This window comes from Canis lupus, chromosome 5 (genome assembly GCF_011100685.1).
Source record: "Canis lupus familiaris isolate Mischka breed German Shepherd chromosome 5, alternate assembly UU_Cfam_GSD_1.0, whole genome shotgun sequence".
Taxonomy (NCBI): Eukaryota; Metazoa; Chordata; class Mammalia; order Carnivora; family Canidae; genus Canis; species Canis lupus.
The window spans coordinates 44,422,117-44,442,674 of NC_049226.1; the positions used below are offsets into that span (position 1 = coordinate 44,422,117).

At 38.5% G+C, this 20,558-nt stretch overlaps 1 protein-coding gene and 1 long non-coding RNA gene across 12 annotated transcripts in view; one reads left to right on the forward strand and one right to left on the reverse strand.

The window, feature by feature from the left end:
* PDE4B (phosphodiesterase 4B) overlaps positions 1-20,558 on the reverse strand; it is a 542,476-nt gene that overhangs the window by 16,964 nt on the left and 504,954 nt on the right. For 7 of the 8 annotated variants that reach the window (XM_038537222.1, XM_038537223.1, XM_038537226.1 and 4 more), the window contains one exon: positions 1,375-1,468. In XM_038537222.1, coding sequence (XP_038393150.1) covers positions 1,375-1,468 — 94 coding nt within the window. Of the gene's footprint in view, positions 1-1,374; positions 1,469-2,093; positions 2,571-20,558 lie in introns of those variants that run through there. The other variant, XM_038537229.1, reaches the window with a different exon arrangement.
* Positions 6,815-19,585, forward strand: LOC102156117. 4 transcript variants are annotated; one of them, XR_005359641.1, is made up of 4 exons: positions 6,815-6,917; positions 7,036-7,198; positions 8,462-8,702; positions 18,443-19,585. It is a non-coding gene; the product is annotated as an uncharacterized LOC102156117 (long non-coding RNA). The 4 variants fall into 4 exon arrangements; XR_005359639.1 differs by lacking the exon at positions 18,443-19,585 and adding an exon at positions 16,167-16,318; XR_005359638.1 differs by lacking the exon at positions 18,443-19,585 and adding an exon at positions 10,314-10,422.

The following is a 20,558-nucleotide window of genomic DNA, read 5'->3' on the forward strand; positions in this document are numbered from 1 at the left end:
TCTTCAAAGGGATGAAGGGGGGATGATGGAGAAGAAAAGATCAGTATATAACATTTTCTGTTCAATTAGATCCTAGCTGCCTCTCAGAGCTAGGACATATGAAAATTCTTCTCCTTTGTTCCCAAAGGTGTTTGTAACTGCCGCCGGAGAAAACCAGGTGTGGAAGGTACCCACAGAGGAAACAGTTGGCAAGGCACTTGTTAATTGTGCCACTGCCCATCTGCTGCAGGGTAATGCCATGGGCTCTGCACTAGACAGATCAAAGATTGATCGGCTGACAGCAGAAACTGCTTTGGTATTGGAGAAATAGGATTGATTTTTTAAAAAATAAAACCAGAAGAGGTGTGTGTTTCTATAAGGCCCCAAGGCAGATGTTCATGGATTAAATGATGTGTTGCTATGCCAAAAATGTAGGGAGGTGTGATGTTCAGTTGTAAGAATGGGTTGTTTCCCTACATAATGGAGTTCTGTAAATAGGCATAATCCAGCAGTATTTGAAAGTCAACAGAATCAGAATCGAAATGCTACCTATTTGCTTTAAAGTAGATTTGCATATTCTGCAAGCCCTATTAAAGAAAAATATAATCCAAATAGGTTCACTATACAGCAGAATGGCTTTAAACATGAGATCAGAAATCTCTAGTAATCAAACAGGACATCTGACAGTAGTTGAGGATCTTTAATGCAAACCTTTACTGTCAGTGTCATGTGTTAAATACCATCAATGTGACAACACAGCACAATAGATAAAAGCATCAGATTGGGAAAATAATGATGCAGCTTGCAGAAAGCCAAATCTTTCAGAGATGTGAAGATTCTTTTCTTCCCGTTGATCTTTAAGAAATAACTTAGCAAAGCAACAGTCAAATTACTTCCGAAGCTTATTCCCATGGGCCAAATCGGCACACAATTATTCTCCAACCGTATCTCATACAAACCAACTAAGAGGAAATCTTTTGCTCCAAGTCAAGTTATTGGAAGAATTTAAAGAATACCATGTCAAAAGAGCCAATAGACTGGTCCCTCAGGTTTGGATGACTGGACCCCCCCCCCCCCCCCCCCCGCCGCCGCCCCGCCCTATTCGGAGGTCTTGGCCAAGATATAAGTGGGTGGGTGCATAAGGGGTGACCTGAGCTACACAGAAATACAATTAGCCTATAAAAACCTTCTGTCTTTGATTCTTTAAAAAAAAAAAAAAATCTTTCTGCCTTTTTTTTTTTTTTACCTTAAATGTTGTCTTTAGTTCTTATTTGAAATGGCTTTTTCTGTGACTTAACCCCACTCCAAACTCACATAAGGATGTCGCTGACAGATTGCAGAGATTAATACTGAAAAATCTCAATTATGGGACAGGTTTCCCAGTTAATGTCTTACCTAAGAAAGTATTTGAAATGTATTCAGAAACCTGGTTTCCTGATCGGCTCATCTCTGAGAGGTGTGTCAGTTCCCGGTTCAGCATTCTTTTGAACTGTTTATGAGAAGAAAAAATGTATTAATCACCTTAAAACTAGCAAATGATCACTTCAGATGTTTTCGACTTTACTAAGAACCAAGAGATTGGAAATGGAGCAGATACCATTAAATAGATGATACTTCTTCTACAAAATACCTCTCTTAATGTGAAATCATTCCAATGCCACCTTAGGGGAAAAGAAGTTTTCTTAAGATTTCTTAGAATTAACATCTTATCTTATTTCTCTTGAAGATGCAAACATAGGAAAAGGAATTTTAATAGAGGTCAAGATAATTTCATTGAAAACGTAACGACTTTTAAAACACATTTATTGGCAATTAACTCTAAAATATTATTTGAGAAGAGATCATATGTGAAAAATTGAAGAGAAAACTAAGGGAAAAAAAAGAAGCATCCTTTAAAAATCGAGCTGCATAAAAAGAATAGGATTAAAATACAGCACAGTCTACTTAAATACGATGTAATACCACATGCTCTTATTTTACAATAAACAGCCTCAGTGGGCTAAGGGACAACACAAATTAAATCATTACAGATGTTTTTCTACTTCACAGAAAGCATACAGATGTAAATGTTTCACATTCTATCAAAGACACATAACAGAATCAAATTAACCCACCTTGATGTAACCCCAAGATACAGTTAACAAATAGTTTGCCTCAGGCATTTTGGAAAGCTCTCCTTGCCACAATCCACAAATCCCTTTGCAACAATTCACTGTTCTGAGAGAGCACTCCCGAAAAGGACCCGGGAAAGCCGAGCAGATTCAGTGGTAAAATAATCAAAACTTAGAAAAGACAAAGTCTCTTAGGGCATTTCCTAATCCAAACAAAGCCCATCTTCACACTCCATTGTGACAAGAAGCCTGGGCTCCCTGCTTCTTTCCTGGCAGAGAGAGTAATGGAATCAGGAATTGCACGAAGGAGCAGGAGCTGTCTAAATGTATTCAGCTGCTGGTTTACAGCACTTATGAATTATGAATAGTCCTGGTGGCCGAAGGGGTTTCCATCCTAGATTAGTCCTGCTCAGCTGAACTCTGCAAGGAAGGAACGATTCTTCTTCCCTGAGGGGTTGCCAGACTGGGAAACACAGTCATGAATATTTAAGTAAATCTGAAGTCGGTCCCCTCCCCCTCCCCCATTTCAACTAGGTGTTCTTAACCCTCTCTCCACTGTGCAGACCTTCCTCCACACAGACGCAGTCACGCTGACGGTTTCAAGGGGATGGTGCATTTAAGTCATTTACTTTCCAAACATCTTTTTTTTAAAAAAAAAAAACTGAGAACAGGTTAGAACTGTGGCTGCCTCCAGACTACGCTTTCAGAATACGAAGGCTTTGTTAAAGCTAGCTTTTTGGAGGATTTTTTGCACACCGACAGTGCGTGCCAGTGTGTTCAGCCTTCCTTCACAATGAAACAAGTGGGAAAAGGATGAACTTATTTCATTTAAAAAGTACTTCATCTGCCCAATGCAGTTTTCTCCACTCCATCAGCTCATTAATATGCATATTAGATTGCATTCGACAAATGAATTAAACACGTTTGATCTTTCCATCTAGGATCACGAAAGGGTGAATTATTTGGGTTAGGAAGGACCACGCCGTTTTGGAATTTTAGTGTTAAACGTCTTCTAATTCATGTTAGGTATATTTAGGAGTTAAACTGATTTTTATTTCATTTTAGCAATCTGGGGCATGTTGAGAAAGTCATTCCCTTCCTGTAGACTCTCAATCTCTCTGCCTCCCCCCATCCTCCCTCCCCCGCCCCCTTTCCTTGCCAGCCTTAGATAGCACAGGAAAGAGGAACCTTATGGAAGACTAGAGTCCTATTGCAGTGAGCTCTCCAGGCCCATCCCACTCCCCTCCTCCTTCCTCCTCTCTGTTACCCCACCCTTGGACTCCCAGAAGTTCAAGCACAGCATGTTAAAGCAGGAGCAAAGCACCATGGCAACAGCCCCCACATGCAATTGGCTCTCTTTCCTGTGAGGCTTTCTCCTTTCAAATGAGCATCTTGCACCAAATATGGCTTTACTTCAAGCATCCAAGCCCCCATGATGCCACCGCCTGTGCCCAGGAGACTGGGCCTTTCCAACTGAAGACAGCGCAACTTAGTACCGTTGCCTGCTGGCTCACGGCACTATGCATTGTCTTCGAAGAGGTTCTGGGGGAACTCTGTTTGCGTATGTGTGTTTTCCCATAACACAATATGTTAGTAACAGTAACCAGGGATGTTTGGATCAATTGTCTCAGCTCGTGTGTTTTACTTATTGAACCTCAATGCAATTTTGAACTCCAAGTGAATCACGTTAAGTTACCAATTATATATTTTTGAAGACATACCTGCTTGGTCATAGTGGCCTCTCAATTTTACTTTTCAAAAGCCAGGCACATACACTAAATAAAGACTTAGAAGCTGGAAAAGACAGGTCTCTGCACTCTCATTGATCAGCTAAATTTTGGCAAAGAAGGAAACTGTACTTGGAGCACTGCAAATATATCTTGAAAAAAAAGGCAGAGACAGATGATGTCTTTACACTATGCACAAGACTTAGCCAAATGTAACATTCAAACACTCCATCTTGGTTCCTTTGGTCAGTAAAATATTTAGGAAGATTTTGGAGTCAATCGGGTTTGTACCAATTTAAATAAAACCAGTTTATTATGTATTTGATAAATACTTTTTGGACCTCTAAAATGTGCCAGGCAAAGCATTAAAGATGGAGCAATAAAAACAAACAAACAAACAAAAAACAAACCAAAACAAAAAAAAACCACCCTCTTAATCAGCTTTCATCCTACTGGAAATAGATACATTAGAGCATGTTCGTTGACAACAGTTAATAGAGAGTGAGGCCAGTCTTTATTAGTCACGTTGGCTCCTCAGGGCTAGATAATTTGTGAGAGATGAATACCACCCCCTTCCTTCTCATGCCTATATTGCTCTCTATGAGTCTTTTGCTACGAGCGTGGCAAGCCTACCAAAAAGCAAAGTCATCCTAAGGTATGAATGGATGAAACACATGATGTGAGGAAGCATGCACATGGAGGTCATTCAGGGTCAGAAGTGACCCAGTCCTAACGGGCTGCTTAGCAACAATCCTCGGTTTTCCTCCTCCATAAGGGAGGACCCAACCACACTGACTAAGGCCATCACTGCTCTCATCAAAAAGCATTTACGAATGGCCCACTTATGTCAGGCTCTGTATAAACCAAGAAAGGCAGATGTGGCCTGCAAGGAGCAGACAGGAGCATCTTTGACATTCAGTAATGTAGAGGACAATTAGTATGATCAGTGCTGACCTGTGTGATGAAATACACCAACGAGTGGATCAGATATGAACTGTGTTTGAGGCTAAGGCTGAGGAGACAGCCAGAAAGTTGGGCTTAGTTGGGTTTTCAGTGTCAGAGTTGTTTCTGTCGAGCCAGAGATAGCCACACTTCACCTCTCATATAGAAGATGAAAATAACGCATGGTTTTCGGCTCTCGGCCTTTCGATCTGAACCTGTCATGATTCTACAACAAGTTCTGAGGCAGTCTCCTACAGATTGGACACAACATTTACTAGCAACTGATATTTCCCAGAAAACAAAACTCTCAATACTACTGAGAAAAACAACTCAAATTGGACATGCTTCAGACTGTAAGAATAAGTCACCAACAATGGAAAAGAAGTATTTATAATGCCTCCACAGTTTGGTATTCTAAGACTCTTGGAATCTTCCCTATTTGTCACATTGAGTGTTCAGTCTAGATAGGAAGGTAAAGTAGCTCCTGAGTGAAACCGTGTCCCAAGCAGTTACAGGATTGAAAGGGAATGAACATTATTTATTTTGTCAAATGCAGCAGAGAAATCCACAAACAGGAGCATACTATTTCAAAGATAAATGTGTCTTTAACCACCTAATGTACACAGATTCTATTTTTCTGTTAAGAATCTGTCTTACAAGAAAACCCTGTTAGAGCTTACCTAGAAATAATGTCCCCAGAGGAAATGGCCAAAGCCCCTTTTGAGTACAGACAAGCAAAGTTTGTGAATGGACCCTTAGTAACACAAATTCCTTCAATGCTCCCTTAAGCTTATTCCTGACACTGGTTTGTGAACACTGCTAGAAATTGCAGTTATTTTTTGAAAATGAAAAAAGATACCATTCTCTATCGATGATTTAATCTTACTTGCCTAAATATATCATCCCTATAAAATCATATGTGAATGTTTTTGAATAGGCTACCTTTAATAGTGGAAAGCTAGCTATTTAAAATATATAGTGGAAAGCTAGCTATTTAAAAAATATATATATATAAATATATATATAATAAAATATATATATAAAATATATAATTGAATCTGAAATTCAATTACACTTGCTAGGAACATTTTGTTTTATGGCTTCAATTTTTCTTCAGCTGCAGTGCTTACATACAGAGATTATTTTCTTCTGAGCCAGGTTTTTGTGAAACGATGGAACACTTCATCATTTTTCTAGATTTCTCAGGAGAGGACTGGTTTGAGCTTTGTGCAAAGATCCACAAGCAACTTAGGAGCACTCTTGGTAACGAGGTTTTGCTACGCTAATCACGCAGGAGGCAGGGAGTAGAAGGATCTCAGAGATTCATCCCAGTTCTAAAACTCGGTGGTTTTATGTTTCTAAGAATAAAACACATTAGAAGAGTAATGATAAGAAGGGCTAGCATCAAGCACATAGAAGAGTTAATCTCGGGGGATGCCTGGGTGGCTCGGTGGTTGAGCATCTGCCTTTGGCTCAGGTCGTGATCTTGGAGTCCCAGGATCCAGTCCCGCATCAGGCTCCCTGCAGAGAGCATGCTTCTCCCTCTGCCTGTGTCTGTCTCTCTCTGTGTGTTTCTCATGAATAAATAAATAAAATCTTAAAAAAAAAAAAAAAAAGACTAATCTGGGCTTGGGAGGGGATGACTTGCATGTCACAGGAGGAGTGAATCTTTAGTGAACTAGTATATCTTCAGCCTATCAGACTAGATAAACAGGCACCTTCCTCTCATTGATAACCTCACGCTGAAGTCAGTAGGTGAAAACTATGTGGATTTAAAAAAAAAAAAAAAAAATGGAGCCAGAGAGGAAGACCGCTCCAGCAGTTACCCTTGTGGGTGGCCATCTACGCAGGAGCCCATCTGTGAGACAGGCGCCTTATTGTGTGGGACCTTCCTGTTTTTGCAGTATGAAACAACTGCCCAAGTCATTAAAGTCACAATGACTTTATTAGGGACTAAATTTTGACTCATATTTTACACTTTGTTAGTCACAACTTAATCAGAATTCCTGGGCATCAGGAAAGCAAAGGGGCTGAAAATTCTTCCTTAGAATGCTACGGGCAGTTGAGGAAGTCACAATGGCTCAGAGAAGGTGTACAGCTCAGGGAAACATGCTAGTCTCTGGTTCAGTTCTGGCACTAATTCCATGTGTGATCTTGGGTCAGATAAGTTGACTTTTGTTTTGTTTGGGCAGAGTTTCTTTAGTTATAAAATGGCTAATTTCTAAGGTTCTTTCTGATTCCAAAACATTGCTTCTTTCATACTCTTATTTTGACAGGGAAAGAAGACCCAAAGAAGTGAAGAATTCTAACTGCTAAGCCGCTACACTTCACTTTGCAAAATCTGATGTAAACAAAACACAGGGATTTACTGTACTTACTCTAGAACCCTTTATCAAACTCAAGATTTCCACAATTCTTAACATTTCAGATCATCTGACAGTGAGCATCCCATCTCTTGTCTCCTTTTTCTCTTTCCTTATCTATCATCTGTTTGAAACTTGATGTCACAGTCGCTTTAATGACCTGTTTGTCTTATTGGAGAGGGAAATGAAATTGAATTGAGTGACTAGTAACAGGATTCAGGCTGGAAGAACATACCATTCACTGACCATCAACATCTACTACCCTAGAAACTATAGTTCCAAGATGGGCCATCCCAGAAAACAAGCTCTGCTGTGTTAATATCTGGAGCATATTGCTGGTATACCAGAGAATAAAGTTAGGTCATTCTAACTGTCCATGTGCCATACAGAATGAAATTCATCTAAACAACCAGAATTGAGTGATTCCCTTAACTGCCCAGTGATGTAATAATCCACAACAAATATGTCATGAAAAACAAGCATGAACAAACATCTCTGGCATTACTTTGCAGCAAAACATTGGCATTTATGATGAAGCTAACTGAATAAACTCCCTTTGCTGCTTAAAGGACAACTATCTGCTCCAGTGACATTTTAAAAGTCAAAAGAGGGATAAGCCATTAGTGCTTTCATACACAGAAGTGAAAAAACGAAAACTCAAAAGAATTTAAATATAACTTTCTACAACTTGACAGTAGGTCTGAAACAACCCTCAAAATTATTAGGTGTTTCTTCCAACCTATTTATCCTCTTTGCTGCTGTCCATTTTTCTTGGGATTTCTGAAACTGTTCAAGAGGAGATATGGCACACATTATTGGAGCACTAAAAAATTGACTTCTCCTACACCCAAAGTAATTCCCATAAGAATGTTAGTGAAATTTAACATTCCCTTAATTCCAAAAGTTTCTGCAGTGACACAATTAAATAGACAAAAGACACTATATTTATACCCAAGGGCGCTCAAAGATACATTTAAATTTTAGATAAACATTTTTTTTTTTAGTATAAGTGTATTCTAGATACTACATGTTCCAAATATCCCATAAAGAGACTAGATTACATGGGACCCCTGGGTGGCTCAGGGGTTAAGTGTGTCTGCCTTCGGCCCAGGGTATGATCCTGGGGTTCTGGGATCGAGTCCCACATCGGGCTCCCTGCATGGAGCCTGCTTCTCCCTCTGCCTCTGTCTCTGCCTCTCTGTGTGTCTCTCATGAATAAATACATAAAATCTTAAAAAAAAAAAAGAGACTAGATTACAAAATCATATACTCATGTCAGGTTTAGAGGTATTGTATATTTTTAATAATTTGAAATGCTCAAACTTGTTCTTTTTGACAGAGGTCTTCTCTTCTGGTGAGAAACACAGCAACACTGCATCTGTTATTGGAGTTTCAGTCTTATTTTATGTATTTGATCCTTCTCTTTTAATCTGGCTGTTAAGAGAAATACACTTAAAAAAAAAAAAACAGGAATATTGCCAAGTCTGGGGTGCTGGCCTGACGATTAAAGATAGCAAAGGCCTTTCCTTCAGCAGATGACATAAATCATTGCAGCAACTGAGAAAAATCAAGGAATCAAGGTACACTGTTCAGTTACCCTTTTGTTTTTCATTTAAACTATCTACAATTTTTCTGTGCATAATGGCTAATATTTAACCTCAAGCTTCTAAAGCCAGTTCCAAAGCCATGGGGTGCTAATGTGATTCCAAAGCAGATGACTAAGGTTTCTGCTGAACCATTTCATGGCCAGAAGTTCTACAACTTATTATATTTTTAAAATTAGAAATCTTACCATAGATCAGACCCAGAGACCATGCAGTCTAGTGTCCTCTACTGACTAGCAGAAAACAAGGCCTATGTCTCAAGACCTCCGTATCTGCCTTGAAAGCCATTGAAACAAAACAGGAAAATCATTCCCCAAATGCATGCTTTCTTTTCATAACCCTATAAGTATTGGTCATGATTCTCTTTAAGAACTGATTTCCAATTTTATTCTATAACATCTCCTGAGGTGTTAAAAATTATGCACTAAGTATTATCTTACTAGAATTTTCAATATTTTTGTAGACACAAAAATCTACCACAGCTTGGTTTTGAGATCACTACTCTACCCCTTTAAATAAATCATGTAACATGTATTGTGTTTAATATTAATTATATTGATTTCTACTAATACTATTTGAGATAAAAGACAATGTGATGCTTCAAAGACTCCTGTGGAAATCAGTACTTCTGGATTAACAGTTTCCCAGGGCTGAAAATTTATAAGATCAACTCTAAGAACCATCTAATAAATAAAGGAAACCCATGGGCTACATAGACGTATCATTTTATTCCCTGAAAGCATACACGTTATCTGTTTTGGCATTTTGGTAATCTCCACACTAGACTATGCACTTACAAATTGAGAAGAATCTGCCACATGTTGAAGTCTAGAATGTATTTTTAAACTATAAAGGATGAAAACAGTGGTCTTATCTAATGTAATTCTATAAAAAAGTGCATTTTCTTATTATTCTTATTAGTTCTTGGTGTATTTCATTTTCTTATTATTAGCTACCACAATTTAAAATAGATGGATGAGTACTTTGCACAATAATACACCCCAAGATGTATAGTTTGTTGGTTTCATGATTAGAAATATTTTATGTAAAGGGATTGGCCAAGTGTCTCTAGCACTTGGACTTTCTTCCACAGGATTTATACTTGAAGTTGATGTTTTATTTCTCAGTTTTGTTCCATAATTTAATTTAATTTAATTTAATTTAATTTAATTATTTAATTTTAGGGGGGGGAGGGGCAGAGGGAGGGAGAGAATCTCAAGCAGGCTCCATGCCCAATGTGGAGCCTCTCAGGGCTCCATCTCACAATTCTGAGATCATGATCTGAGCTGAAATCAAGAGTAGGATGCTCAACCGACTGAGCTACTCAGGTGCCCCAGTTTTATCTCTGAATTTTAAAAGAATCTGAGCTTATGGTATGGTCTTCAGTTGGGTTTGCATTTGGGTGGAGCTTGCAACTGGCTCTTTGGCATCTGAAGTCTTTTTTTTGTTGTTGTTGATAGTAGCTGGTATAATTAACTACAGAATTCCCACAATATGTTATTGCAGGTGTGACGCAGGGCTATGTCATATTGATTACATGACACATGAGTTACTCATAGAAGTTCTGGCTCTTTGGTTGACATTTAGATTATTCACCAGTCTAAGGAGTGTAAACCAGAATTGCCAGAAAGATAGATGAAGCTGGTCAAATGAAACAAGAACTGAAAGAGAGAAAGAAAGAAAGAAAGAAAGAAAGAAAGAAAGAAAGAAAGAAAGAAAGAAAGAAAGAAAGAAAGAGAAAGAAACCATAACTCAAAAGGGCCTTGTGTTAAAACTGTATCATTAAAAAAAAAAAATGCCTATTCTGAGATGTCTCACTATTGCTAACTCTATCCATTCATGATTCCATGACTTAGCCAATTTTCTCAAAGTAAGAGACTTTGGAACTCTTCAGGTATTAACAAAGCCGGAATGACCACAAGTTGCCTGACATAAGGAAAATTACACCAAGTATTCATTTTGCTCAGATTGCTACAGTTGAGGTCAATCCAGAAACACATCTAGAATTAATTGAATATGTGGCTGGGAGAGTAGTGAGAGGAGTATCAGCAGTATGTCATGAACAAAAAACATCACCAGACAATGACAGAATGACTAAACCGCTACACTCCAGACACAACAGATATGTAGAATGGCTGAATTTCAGACACAACACATGTTCATAAATATATTCCCAGCTGAGTGTGTGTTGCCAGTCTCCGAAGGGCTAAGATCCTTGGCCACAGGATGCAGACTTTTCAAGAGAAAGCTAAACTAAATACCCCAATGCCGAACCAAATGACAACCACGATGTGCTTCACATTTCTGTTTACAAGGAAAGAACATTTGACTCTGATAAATTTGTTCTTTGTATCTGACTTTGAACTTGGGAGAAGGCTCAAGAGCAAGCTTTTGCTGCTTCTGGGGGTGCTTTGAAGAGTCACTATAAACCAGAGACGAGTTTCTCATTCAACTGAACAATTAGAAAAATGAGTTGGGCACAGCAAGCAAATGTACATAGTGTGGTACAGTGCAGCAGAAAACAGGATTCCTGGGTTCTAATGGATTTGCTGCTAACAACATAGTTGGTTCTGGACAAATTAGATTAAATTTCCGAGCCTCATGCGAAGGATATTTATTTGAATGCCTACCATGTGCCTAGAGCTGTTTTAAATGCTGGGACTACTATAGCGAACAAAGGAGACCTAATTCATGTCCCTAATAACCTTACCATCTGAGGGAGGAGATGAGTAAATACCAAGTTCCACAACAGAAAATAAAAATTATAAATTGTGATAGCAAATTGTAAAACCAACAAGTTATTGGGTTAGGATAATTAGAGAAGTTCTCTCCAAAGAGATAACATCTAAACTGAGGTCTGAAAAATAAGAAGGGAACTTGATTGAGCCTTAGCTTTCAAAATCTATGATTACATGTTTTGTAACCAAGTCATATAAGAAGATAATAAATTATCCTGTGGATTGCTCTTTAATTTTAATTTTTAAATTATTTACTTTGGAGCAAAAAGAATGAGATTTGATCTTAGGCATCAGCAGTGAGTAGCTGAAGGGCTGGGACAAATCAGTGATCTCTCTTGCATCCTGATTTTACACCGAAAATGGGGATATAGTAATACTTTCCTCCTGGTGAACATCAGAATGAGATCACATAAGGAGAGCTCTGTGTAAGCAGGAAAGCCCTCTTCAGATATGTTTCCTTACCTTGCTACCTTGGACCTGGCAACACAAAAATAAGAAACAGCTATATACTTAGAGAAAGTGGTCCTTTATTTAATGCTCTATCCCAGGACCATAGGGAACTTTGAGAGCAAATAAGCTTTAAAGTGAAGAAATGAGCCTTAAAAATCCCCACATTGCTCCATAACTAATGTTCCCTCCAGCAGAATCGGAGTTCTCTGGGAAATGCAGTCCTGGATCACAGGGCTAGATTTGAAAAGCAATAATTAAAACAGAAAAATCTTTCCTGAGTCGTTCCTCACTAATATCTCCTTCTCCTTTATTACCTTTATGAGAAAGTGCTCATATTTTACTCATTTCAATCCAATTTATTATCTTACTTTAAAGAAAAAGAACCCATTCCTACCCAGGGGGTCATGTTTTTATTTATTTTTGGCCAGGCTCTCTTATTTTAGGATTTACTAAGGGCACTGAAGGGTTTCTTGAAAAGCAGTATATGGCCTTTCTTAGTTTGAAATTTTTTCTATGCCCCATCTACAATGCAGCATTAGACAATGAGTTTATCTTAATACCATAAACATATAGGAGAGTATTAACAAAAGAGTATTTAAAATTATTGTATCAAAACTAGATAAATTCTTTGAAATTAAATTATACTGATTTAAAAATATTTTAAAAGTCATACTGGTAAATCTTGATGAGATATTATCAGGGAAGCTTCCATGCTATGGGTAAGAAAGATGCAAATAAATTTTGTGCAACTAGATCCTGAGTGTGTTAAAATATGGCAGGGAAAAATTCAGTGGCAGCCCACCCTGCCACAAATATAATGTACTGGACACGCCAAGTAAATGCAGATATATTTAAACCATCCTGACTTAGTTACAGAATGGAGCTGGCAATAGCAATCAAATGAATAGGGGCTGAGGCAGGGAGGGCACTGTGCCTTTCAGTTGGGTAGATGGGTAGCATCTGGCTGGCTAAACTGACCCGTCTGGGCTATGAGTGGGACATCTAAGCAGGAGCCGGAGATCATTAATGAATGATCTATCAGAGTCCTTAGCTTCTCACAATCAAATGGGCATGCAAAAGTATACAAGAAATTCATATTACCACTGGATAGTCTGAGCATGTTCCACGAATTTAAATTTTTTCAAAATTCTAAACAATATTTCCATCTTGAATATCATGCAGTACCCGCCAGTGAAGTCATTACCTGTCCTAATATCCATCAAAAGTCCTCACGTCAATAAATTTCTTAAATGACCAAATCAAGAAGAATTTCCGAGAGCTTCTTAAAATATGATAAACCCCAAATCAACTCCCATCAATTGACAAAAGCCTTCATTTGCTTTTTGTTTTTCTCCTGACCATGAAACAGAAAGTTATGTCTCTTTGATACTTTTTAGTCCTACTACTATAAGCATCCATGGAGTCTCAAAAAATTCAAGACATAATCATGCAGGCATCAAGAGCTTGCTATCTGGAGTAGACATAAAACCTCAGAGAACTAAAGTATTAGCTATGATATTAACCAATAAGCTAGGTAATAGGATGATTTATGAAAATCTGATCAAAGTTAGAGTACCTATATCAAGGTTTCAAAAAAAGAAAGCCAAGAAGCATGGCACACCAGGGGTAGGTTCATAGTATAGAACCGATGATGTATTCAAGCCAAAGGGAAGTCTTCAAGGCAATGGAATGCCAAGGGAGGCATAAAGGCCTGTATTTCTTCATTTTCAAGTTATCATAAAACTCTTATATTCTTAAACCAGGTTTTCAATAGATCTTCTAACATCAAGGGCAGAGAGGAAGTTGGAAGTCCACTGTTTTGATCAATGGGAGCTACTAAAACTTGAGTATCATTTTGATTACGTGAGGATAAAAATGTTAATCCTGGCTGCCTTGGTAAAACGAGATTTATTTTCCTGCTGGTGTACATATATATTTTTTGATGATATATATGCATTTTTTAATTCATAAATTAAAACAGCAAAAAGTGGAAAAAAACAGCAATGGCAAAGGCATTTAAAGTAACTCATTTCAACTATTTCCTGCTGGATTTTGAGCACACAATTTTCAGGACTACTACATTAGTTCTCTTTACTTGAAGTGATTAAGACACGTATAGCTTTTACTCAAGAAAGGCAATGAGGAGAACAATAACAAACTTAAAAACCAATGCAACTGATAAAGGGAAGTCCTATGTCTTTCTTAAGTGTAATAAGCCTTCTGGATTTGTAATCAGACCTGTATTTTACTATCTTATCTTCTGCTAATTAACCTTGGAGAAGTCATGTCATAATGAAATTATATTTCATTTAGACTGTGTTTTATATTTTACAAAGATCTCTGGAGTAAATTAGATTTTTAATCCTCAGTTTTTATCACTCTCATCTATAAAACAAGGTCTTCAAATCAATGATATCTATGGTTCCATTTTGGGTTTAAAGTTTTAGGATCTGTTTAATGCAGCCATGTAAGCCTATAACCAGAAAGGATATATTTCCATCTTTTTCTGGCTTGATTTATCAACTTTCCCCATGCATTCTGACCGAAGACGTTACACAGACACCAAATAACCACTTCACTTTGTCCTGTCAGATCAGCTTTATCACACAGCCTATGTGGTTGAATTGGAAAGGTATTTTTATTTAATGACACCTTCTCTTCTTATTGTTTTCTTTTCCAAAATAACTAATTAAAAATTTACTCTTTCAGATAGCAAATGACCAAAAATTCTTGTCCTAAGTCTACATTTTTTAATTGGTTTGATCATGTTTATGACCAATACCTGTGCTTGAGTTTCATTTTTACAATTGATGAAGGTTATAATATGCTATGCTGTTAGCAAGGAGTGAAAAGAACTTGGCCATTTAAACATTTTAAGGAGCATTTTGAAGTGCTATATTTTGAATGGCTAAAAAAATATAAAGAAGTGAAATTGAGCCACTAAGATGAAATTTTATTTTCAATAAATTCACTAAACTTCACTTTCTGAAGGCTTTAGGTTCCAAAAGTGTACATTTTTAAACCGCAAGTAATTAGCAGGAGAAAACACAGTACTGATGAGCAGAAATGCATGATTTATAGCCTTTAAATGCTGCTCCATAAAAAGAAAAAACTATCAGGTACTTCTTAAAGAGAAAAAGATTATCAGGCACTTCCCAAAACAGAAACAAAAGAAACAGAAGTTTTACTGTCTTCTTCATTTCTAAATAACTTAACAGTCCTTTCTTTGTGGAAACACTTGGCCACTTTAAAGTAAATCAAACAAAGGAAGTTACAGTAAAATATCCAGGAGACTAAACAGTTTGGCACCAGTTGAGGGAAACATCACGTACAAATGGGCAAGACAGAGAGGGGCTGGCAGGTCCCTGAAAAAATGTTAAAGTGGAGGGATGTGCTGGGACGCACATCCACTGTTGGCATAGTGCCTTCAAGAGTGTGAAATCTTTTGACTGTGGCACAAGGCTTCCCTAGGATCTTTGGTTTGGTGAGTCCTGGCTTCCAGAAAGCTGATGTATCTCTACTTGCTGAACATATTTATACTCAGAAGTAAAATTTTGGGAAGACTAGCATAAGACTAAGCTCCACCCTTGGCTTTTCCTTCATAGGTAGCAATGGCACCAATTTTGGAAGCTTTTTAGATTAGGACACATTCTCAAAGAAAAATGAAAGATGAGAACGAAGTATAAAAAATGTGAAATAGACGCTTATCCCATTAAAATATTATAATTCTATTTTTTTAAAACTAGTGTCTTGGATTTATATTTGATACTTCAAATACTGTTGTCTGATTTTTTTTAATATGAAGATAAAAGCTCCCCTTAAATTGACTTATTTATTAGATTTTGATAATATATTCTTTTCTTACCAGCTAGCCGGGGGTGTAACAATCAAAGGTAATATGCCCTGACTTCATTGCTATTTTATTTTTAGAGATTTGATCACTTGGGGACTTTCAAGTGAATTAGCAGAAAGACCAGGGTGTAAATGAATGAGAATTCAATGAAGGAAATGGTTCGGTCTATATCAAGGAAGAAATATTTAAACTAAGCAAAACAGATTAAAATTCAAACCTATTACAAAGCACTAAACTTTCAAAACCTTTGATTTGTTAAGTTTTCAAAGAGTAGAACTTAGAACACTCAATGACATGGTCAATAATACAACTTATTTTGTCATAGAAATGGTAACTGAAACAATACCAGATAAACAGCTTAATCTTCTCTTTCTTCTCTTCTTTCTTGTTTGTTGGAAGACAAAGTCTAATGCAGACCGGCTATATGTTACCTCTAGAAAATTTCCCTATATCATTGCTACTGGAGCACTGATCCTGTTTCATGGTCCTGGGGCATGTATTAGAAAGGATATAATGAAATTGCCTCAATTTTTGGATGATAATTAAAAAAAATAAAAGAAAAACCTCTCTCCATTTTCTTTTTATGTTGGAAGAGGGGTGGTAAAAGGGGAATTTTCGGGTTGGTTGTCTTTTAAACAAAACTTCACTGTTTTCTCTTACGCCATGTTAGAGAATTTGGAATAAACAGATCCTGAATTTGGCAAACTGGTCCGCAAGAGGCAACAGATAAGTCTAATACTGTCATTTACATTTCGATGAGTGGTTTACAACTATTTTCTTTTATTTATTTTATTTAAAAAATTTTTTAAAATATTTATTTATTCGTGAGAGACACAGAAAAAGGCAGAGACACAGGTAGAGGGAGGAGAAGCAGGTTCCATGCAAGGAGCCCAATGTGGGACTTGATCCCGGGAATCTGGGATCATGCATGCCCTGAGCCAAAGGCAGACGCTCAACCGCTGAGCCACCCAGGCTTCCCTACAACCATTTTCTATAACTACAGTTTTTCTCCTCCCTTTTCTCTGTTAACAGACACTGCTTCCCAGTCAGGAAGACTGAGTTTCAGGTTATTAATGCCTGGTCTGGAGGTCCAGAATATGGTAATTGCAGATTAGGATTCTGAACCAAATAAGCAATGATGGCCAGAGTTAGGAGAATAAGACCTCCCAGAAATGACAAAATTCCCGTGTAAGAGTTATTAAATACACCTATATTTCTATGTTTAGCTGTCCCGTTAGGATCATTGACAGTGAGTCAGATAGTCCTGGGTGTGAATCCTGCTCTCTTCTTTACCTTAAGGCAATGTAATCCAACTCTTTAAATCTCACTTTACTATAAAATGGAGATGATAATAATAGTATGTATTTCAAAGGGTTGCTGAGAGTATTAATGATGGAATGTAGGTAAGGGGCTTAGCACCATGTTTGCACAGATAGTATATACCCGTAGAAGTAGTTTGGCTATTGACTATTACTGTCCCAATAATAAATGTAAGAGCTGCAGGAGACCACGAAAATACTCTTCTCCCAACTATTTTGTTTTGTAGATAAAGAAAGGCAAAGATTCAAAATGAACTAACTGTTTAAGATAATATTCCTAAATGGAGGCAGAGCTAGACCTCAAACTCATGACTTCAAGCTAGGCTCTTTTACCTTTGGTGCCTCCAGTTCTATAGAAATCTGAGAGTAAAGAGAGAAAAGTTGGATTGAAAATGTTCAAGTGTCCCACCTAGCTGTCAAAACTGATTTTCCTTCTAGTTTGTCCTCTAATCCAGGCCACCTCTAACATTTGTGGGGCCACATACCTAAGTCTGAATAAAGTTATAAATCAAGCTACCTCCAGTGCTCCTACCTCAACAGACATCCCTTCCCAGCAGCTTGGAAGGCCAGCATGAAATGTGAATTCTTGAATTCCTTGGGTATGTCAGTGAAGGGAGACCTAGCTCTGGACCACACCCTGTCCCATTTCTTCCCCAAGGAACTCACATGCAGGAGTGAGTACACCCTCAGCCACCACCCGCATGTCAAAACTCCTCCTCCACACTTCTTCCAAAACCAACTGCTGCCTTTTAGGCTACTCTTTGGGCCTAAGGGTGTGAATTCCTACAGCACATCCAGGAAAGAGGTCTGTACCGGCCCTGGAACAGGGTTCAGAACTATTGGGCAGAGAATGTAGGGGGTCTAGTAGATGCATTCTGGTCTGGAGCAGGCACCACAGCTACCCCTTGGCCCCATCGGCTCCTCACCTCCTGGAGCAGAGCACAGTTAAAGGAAGACAAGGCTAGAGTTCTCTTAAAGCAAAAAGTTCAGGTGAAGGACCGCTCTTGCCCTAAGGGTGGGAATGCTCTAGTCATATCATTTAACTTTGAGCAAAAGTAGAAGCAGTCTCCTTCGATAACTGGTCACCTGCCTATCATTTTCGTGACAGAGCTATCAGATGAATCTGTTGACCAACAGATTTATTTCCTTTTTGGTTCTGTTGGATCCAACATTTCCCATACTTACTGATTAGTCAGTTGGATAGAAAAAGGACTCAGCCAAGTGCAGGGCAATCAGCCTACCCTGATCACATGCAACTTGGGTCCCAAGTGGCTCCAGGTTGGTAGAATTATATGAGTTTATTCCTTCCCACCCAAGAGCACAGACGATTATTTGCCTTTATGTTCAATACCCCAGTACAGACACACCTGAAGAACCGGAAAAATAAACCTGTATAGCCAGAAGGACTCACTTCCTCTGTGATGGTATCTGCAGCTGACTTCATGATCCCTTCAAAGAAGAAGGACCTTCTATCTCCCATTCCTATCTTGTAGATTTCCTTAGCAAACGGACTGAAGTGCTAGGTCCTGAGGCTTCATTTTAAAGAGACTACTGCTAGTATGCACGACCGCTCTTTTCAACAATGAAGCATCCATTTTCACTGATTGGGCCCAAACCTCTGTCCCAACACATAAAACAGCCCCGGGCAAAGCTAGTCAAGAAAGAACAGGAGAATGGAGAGTGTGGGGGAGTTAGGAGAGTGACTAGTTGCTTGAACAGAGCTCCTTGGTGCTGCATACCACAGCATGCTCATCTTTTGAAAAGCATTCGACATGCTGGGTACAAGTGACCCCTTGGACGCGTTCACCTGAGAAGCTGGGGCGAGAGACTCTCGGGAAAAGCTCCCTGTCCTCCTCAGTCACAACTACGCCTCACTGGGATTGTTTTGTGTGGGTCCTTCCTCAGCCACTGTTGCTGCAACTCTGTACTTTTCTGACTGAGTCTGTCAGGAAGGAGACAGGAAATTCTAGTCACCCGCACAGCAGCTGCGCCATTCCTCCTATCCTCCTCCAATGACGTCGGTTGGCTTTGGTGACATGAGGTCAGGAACTGAGCCACAGTGAAGGTCAGGAAGATAGGTCAGTGTTTATGCCGTTGTTGGGCTGGGGATCCTGCTGAGGCTATTTGCTTTCTTCCTTGCTATACTGTTTCTCTTTCCGTTCCTCTTTTTTATAATGCGGAGCCAAAGCATCCTGTTTTGAAAACATCTGACTGTTTTGCCACCGAGGAACTCATGCTCTGATGCATTTCGCTGAAGTGTAAGACAATTCTTCTAATTCGGGAGGCGATAAAAGTTGAAGCAAAAATTAATGAACAAGTCTCAGAAGCCAATCTGTCGTTATAGAAAACAGTTCTAACACGTCCAACTGAACTTGGGCTGCTGGCAGGAAGGTTCACTTGACATCCTTTTCATCTTGAAAAACAATGTCACTGCCTCATAACACTGCTTCATTTATTTCATCTTGTAATTTGGGGGGGGGGGGGCAGAAATAACCTACACTACTAAGCCACCTGGCTGCATCGTTCTCTATAATCCTGGAATTCCATTTGGCCTATGGCCAGCGTTCAAGGGATAGGGGAAATCGGGCCCAAGGAGGAGACTACGTTTCTATAGGTCACAGAAACAGTTCCTTATCTAACTCTCAGGCTCTAAAGCACACTTGGGAAAGTTGGTTATAATCTTTGAATCACAATTTTCTTTAAAATATAAGAGGGTTAAGAAAAACACTAAACACACAACCCTCCCAAGATGTGCTACATATGAAAGACTGCTTCCTTTTCCTCGGCTAGGCACAGTCACCCCTCTACCATTTGCAGGTTCCCAAACACACCCTACGCCAAGCACTGGCTTTCCCATCACCACTGTTGAGTAGGTGAAAACTCAGTAAATCACTTAGTTGATCAAACTAAGGACATACAGTTTTTGCAAAGATGTAGCAGATGCTATTAATAAGTCATCATTCATTGAATCTTTACAACCCAGCAGGTGCCTTGCTGAGTATTTTAGATGCATTATCTCATTTAATCTTCACAGTGACCCAGTAAGGTAGGTACCACTTTTATCCCTATTTTCCAGATAAGAAAATAGTCTTAGAAGAGTTAAGTAAGTTAGCCAAGGTCAAGTAGGTAGTAAATGATAGAGATAGGATGTGATCTTTTGACTCTAAAGACCATGCTTTTCACATACTTCCTGTACAGAACATCTTCAGACTCACTTCCAAATCTGTAACTCAGATCTGCCATGGCTCTTTTGTTCAGTGAGGAGAAGAAAAAGATGATTAGATACAACTACCTAGTAGTGACAATGGTGATGGTGCTGATGATGATGATTATATTTTTTAAACACTGACTTGGGTGGAATGTTCAAATAATTTCAACAAGATTTATGATTAAATGTGGGACTTTATTTTTTACCATAAACAATTAAGTTCCCCCAAAACTGACAGTGATCAATTTCTTTTTGGTGGCCACA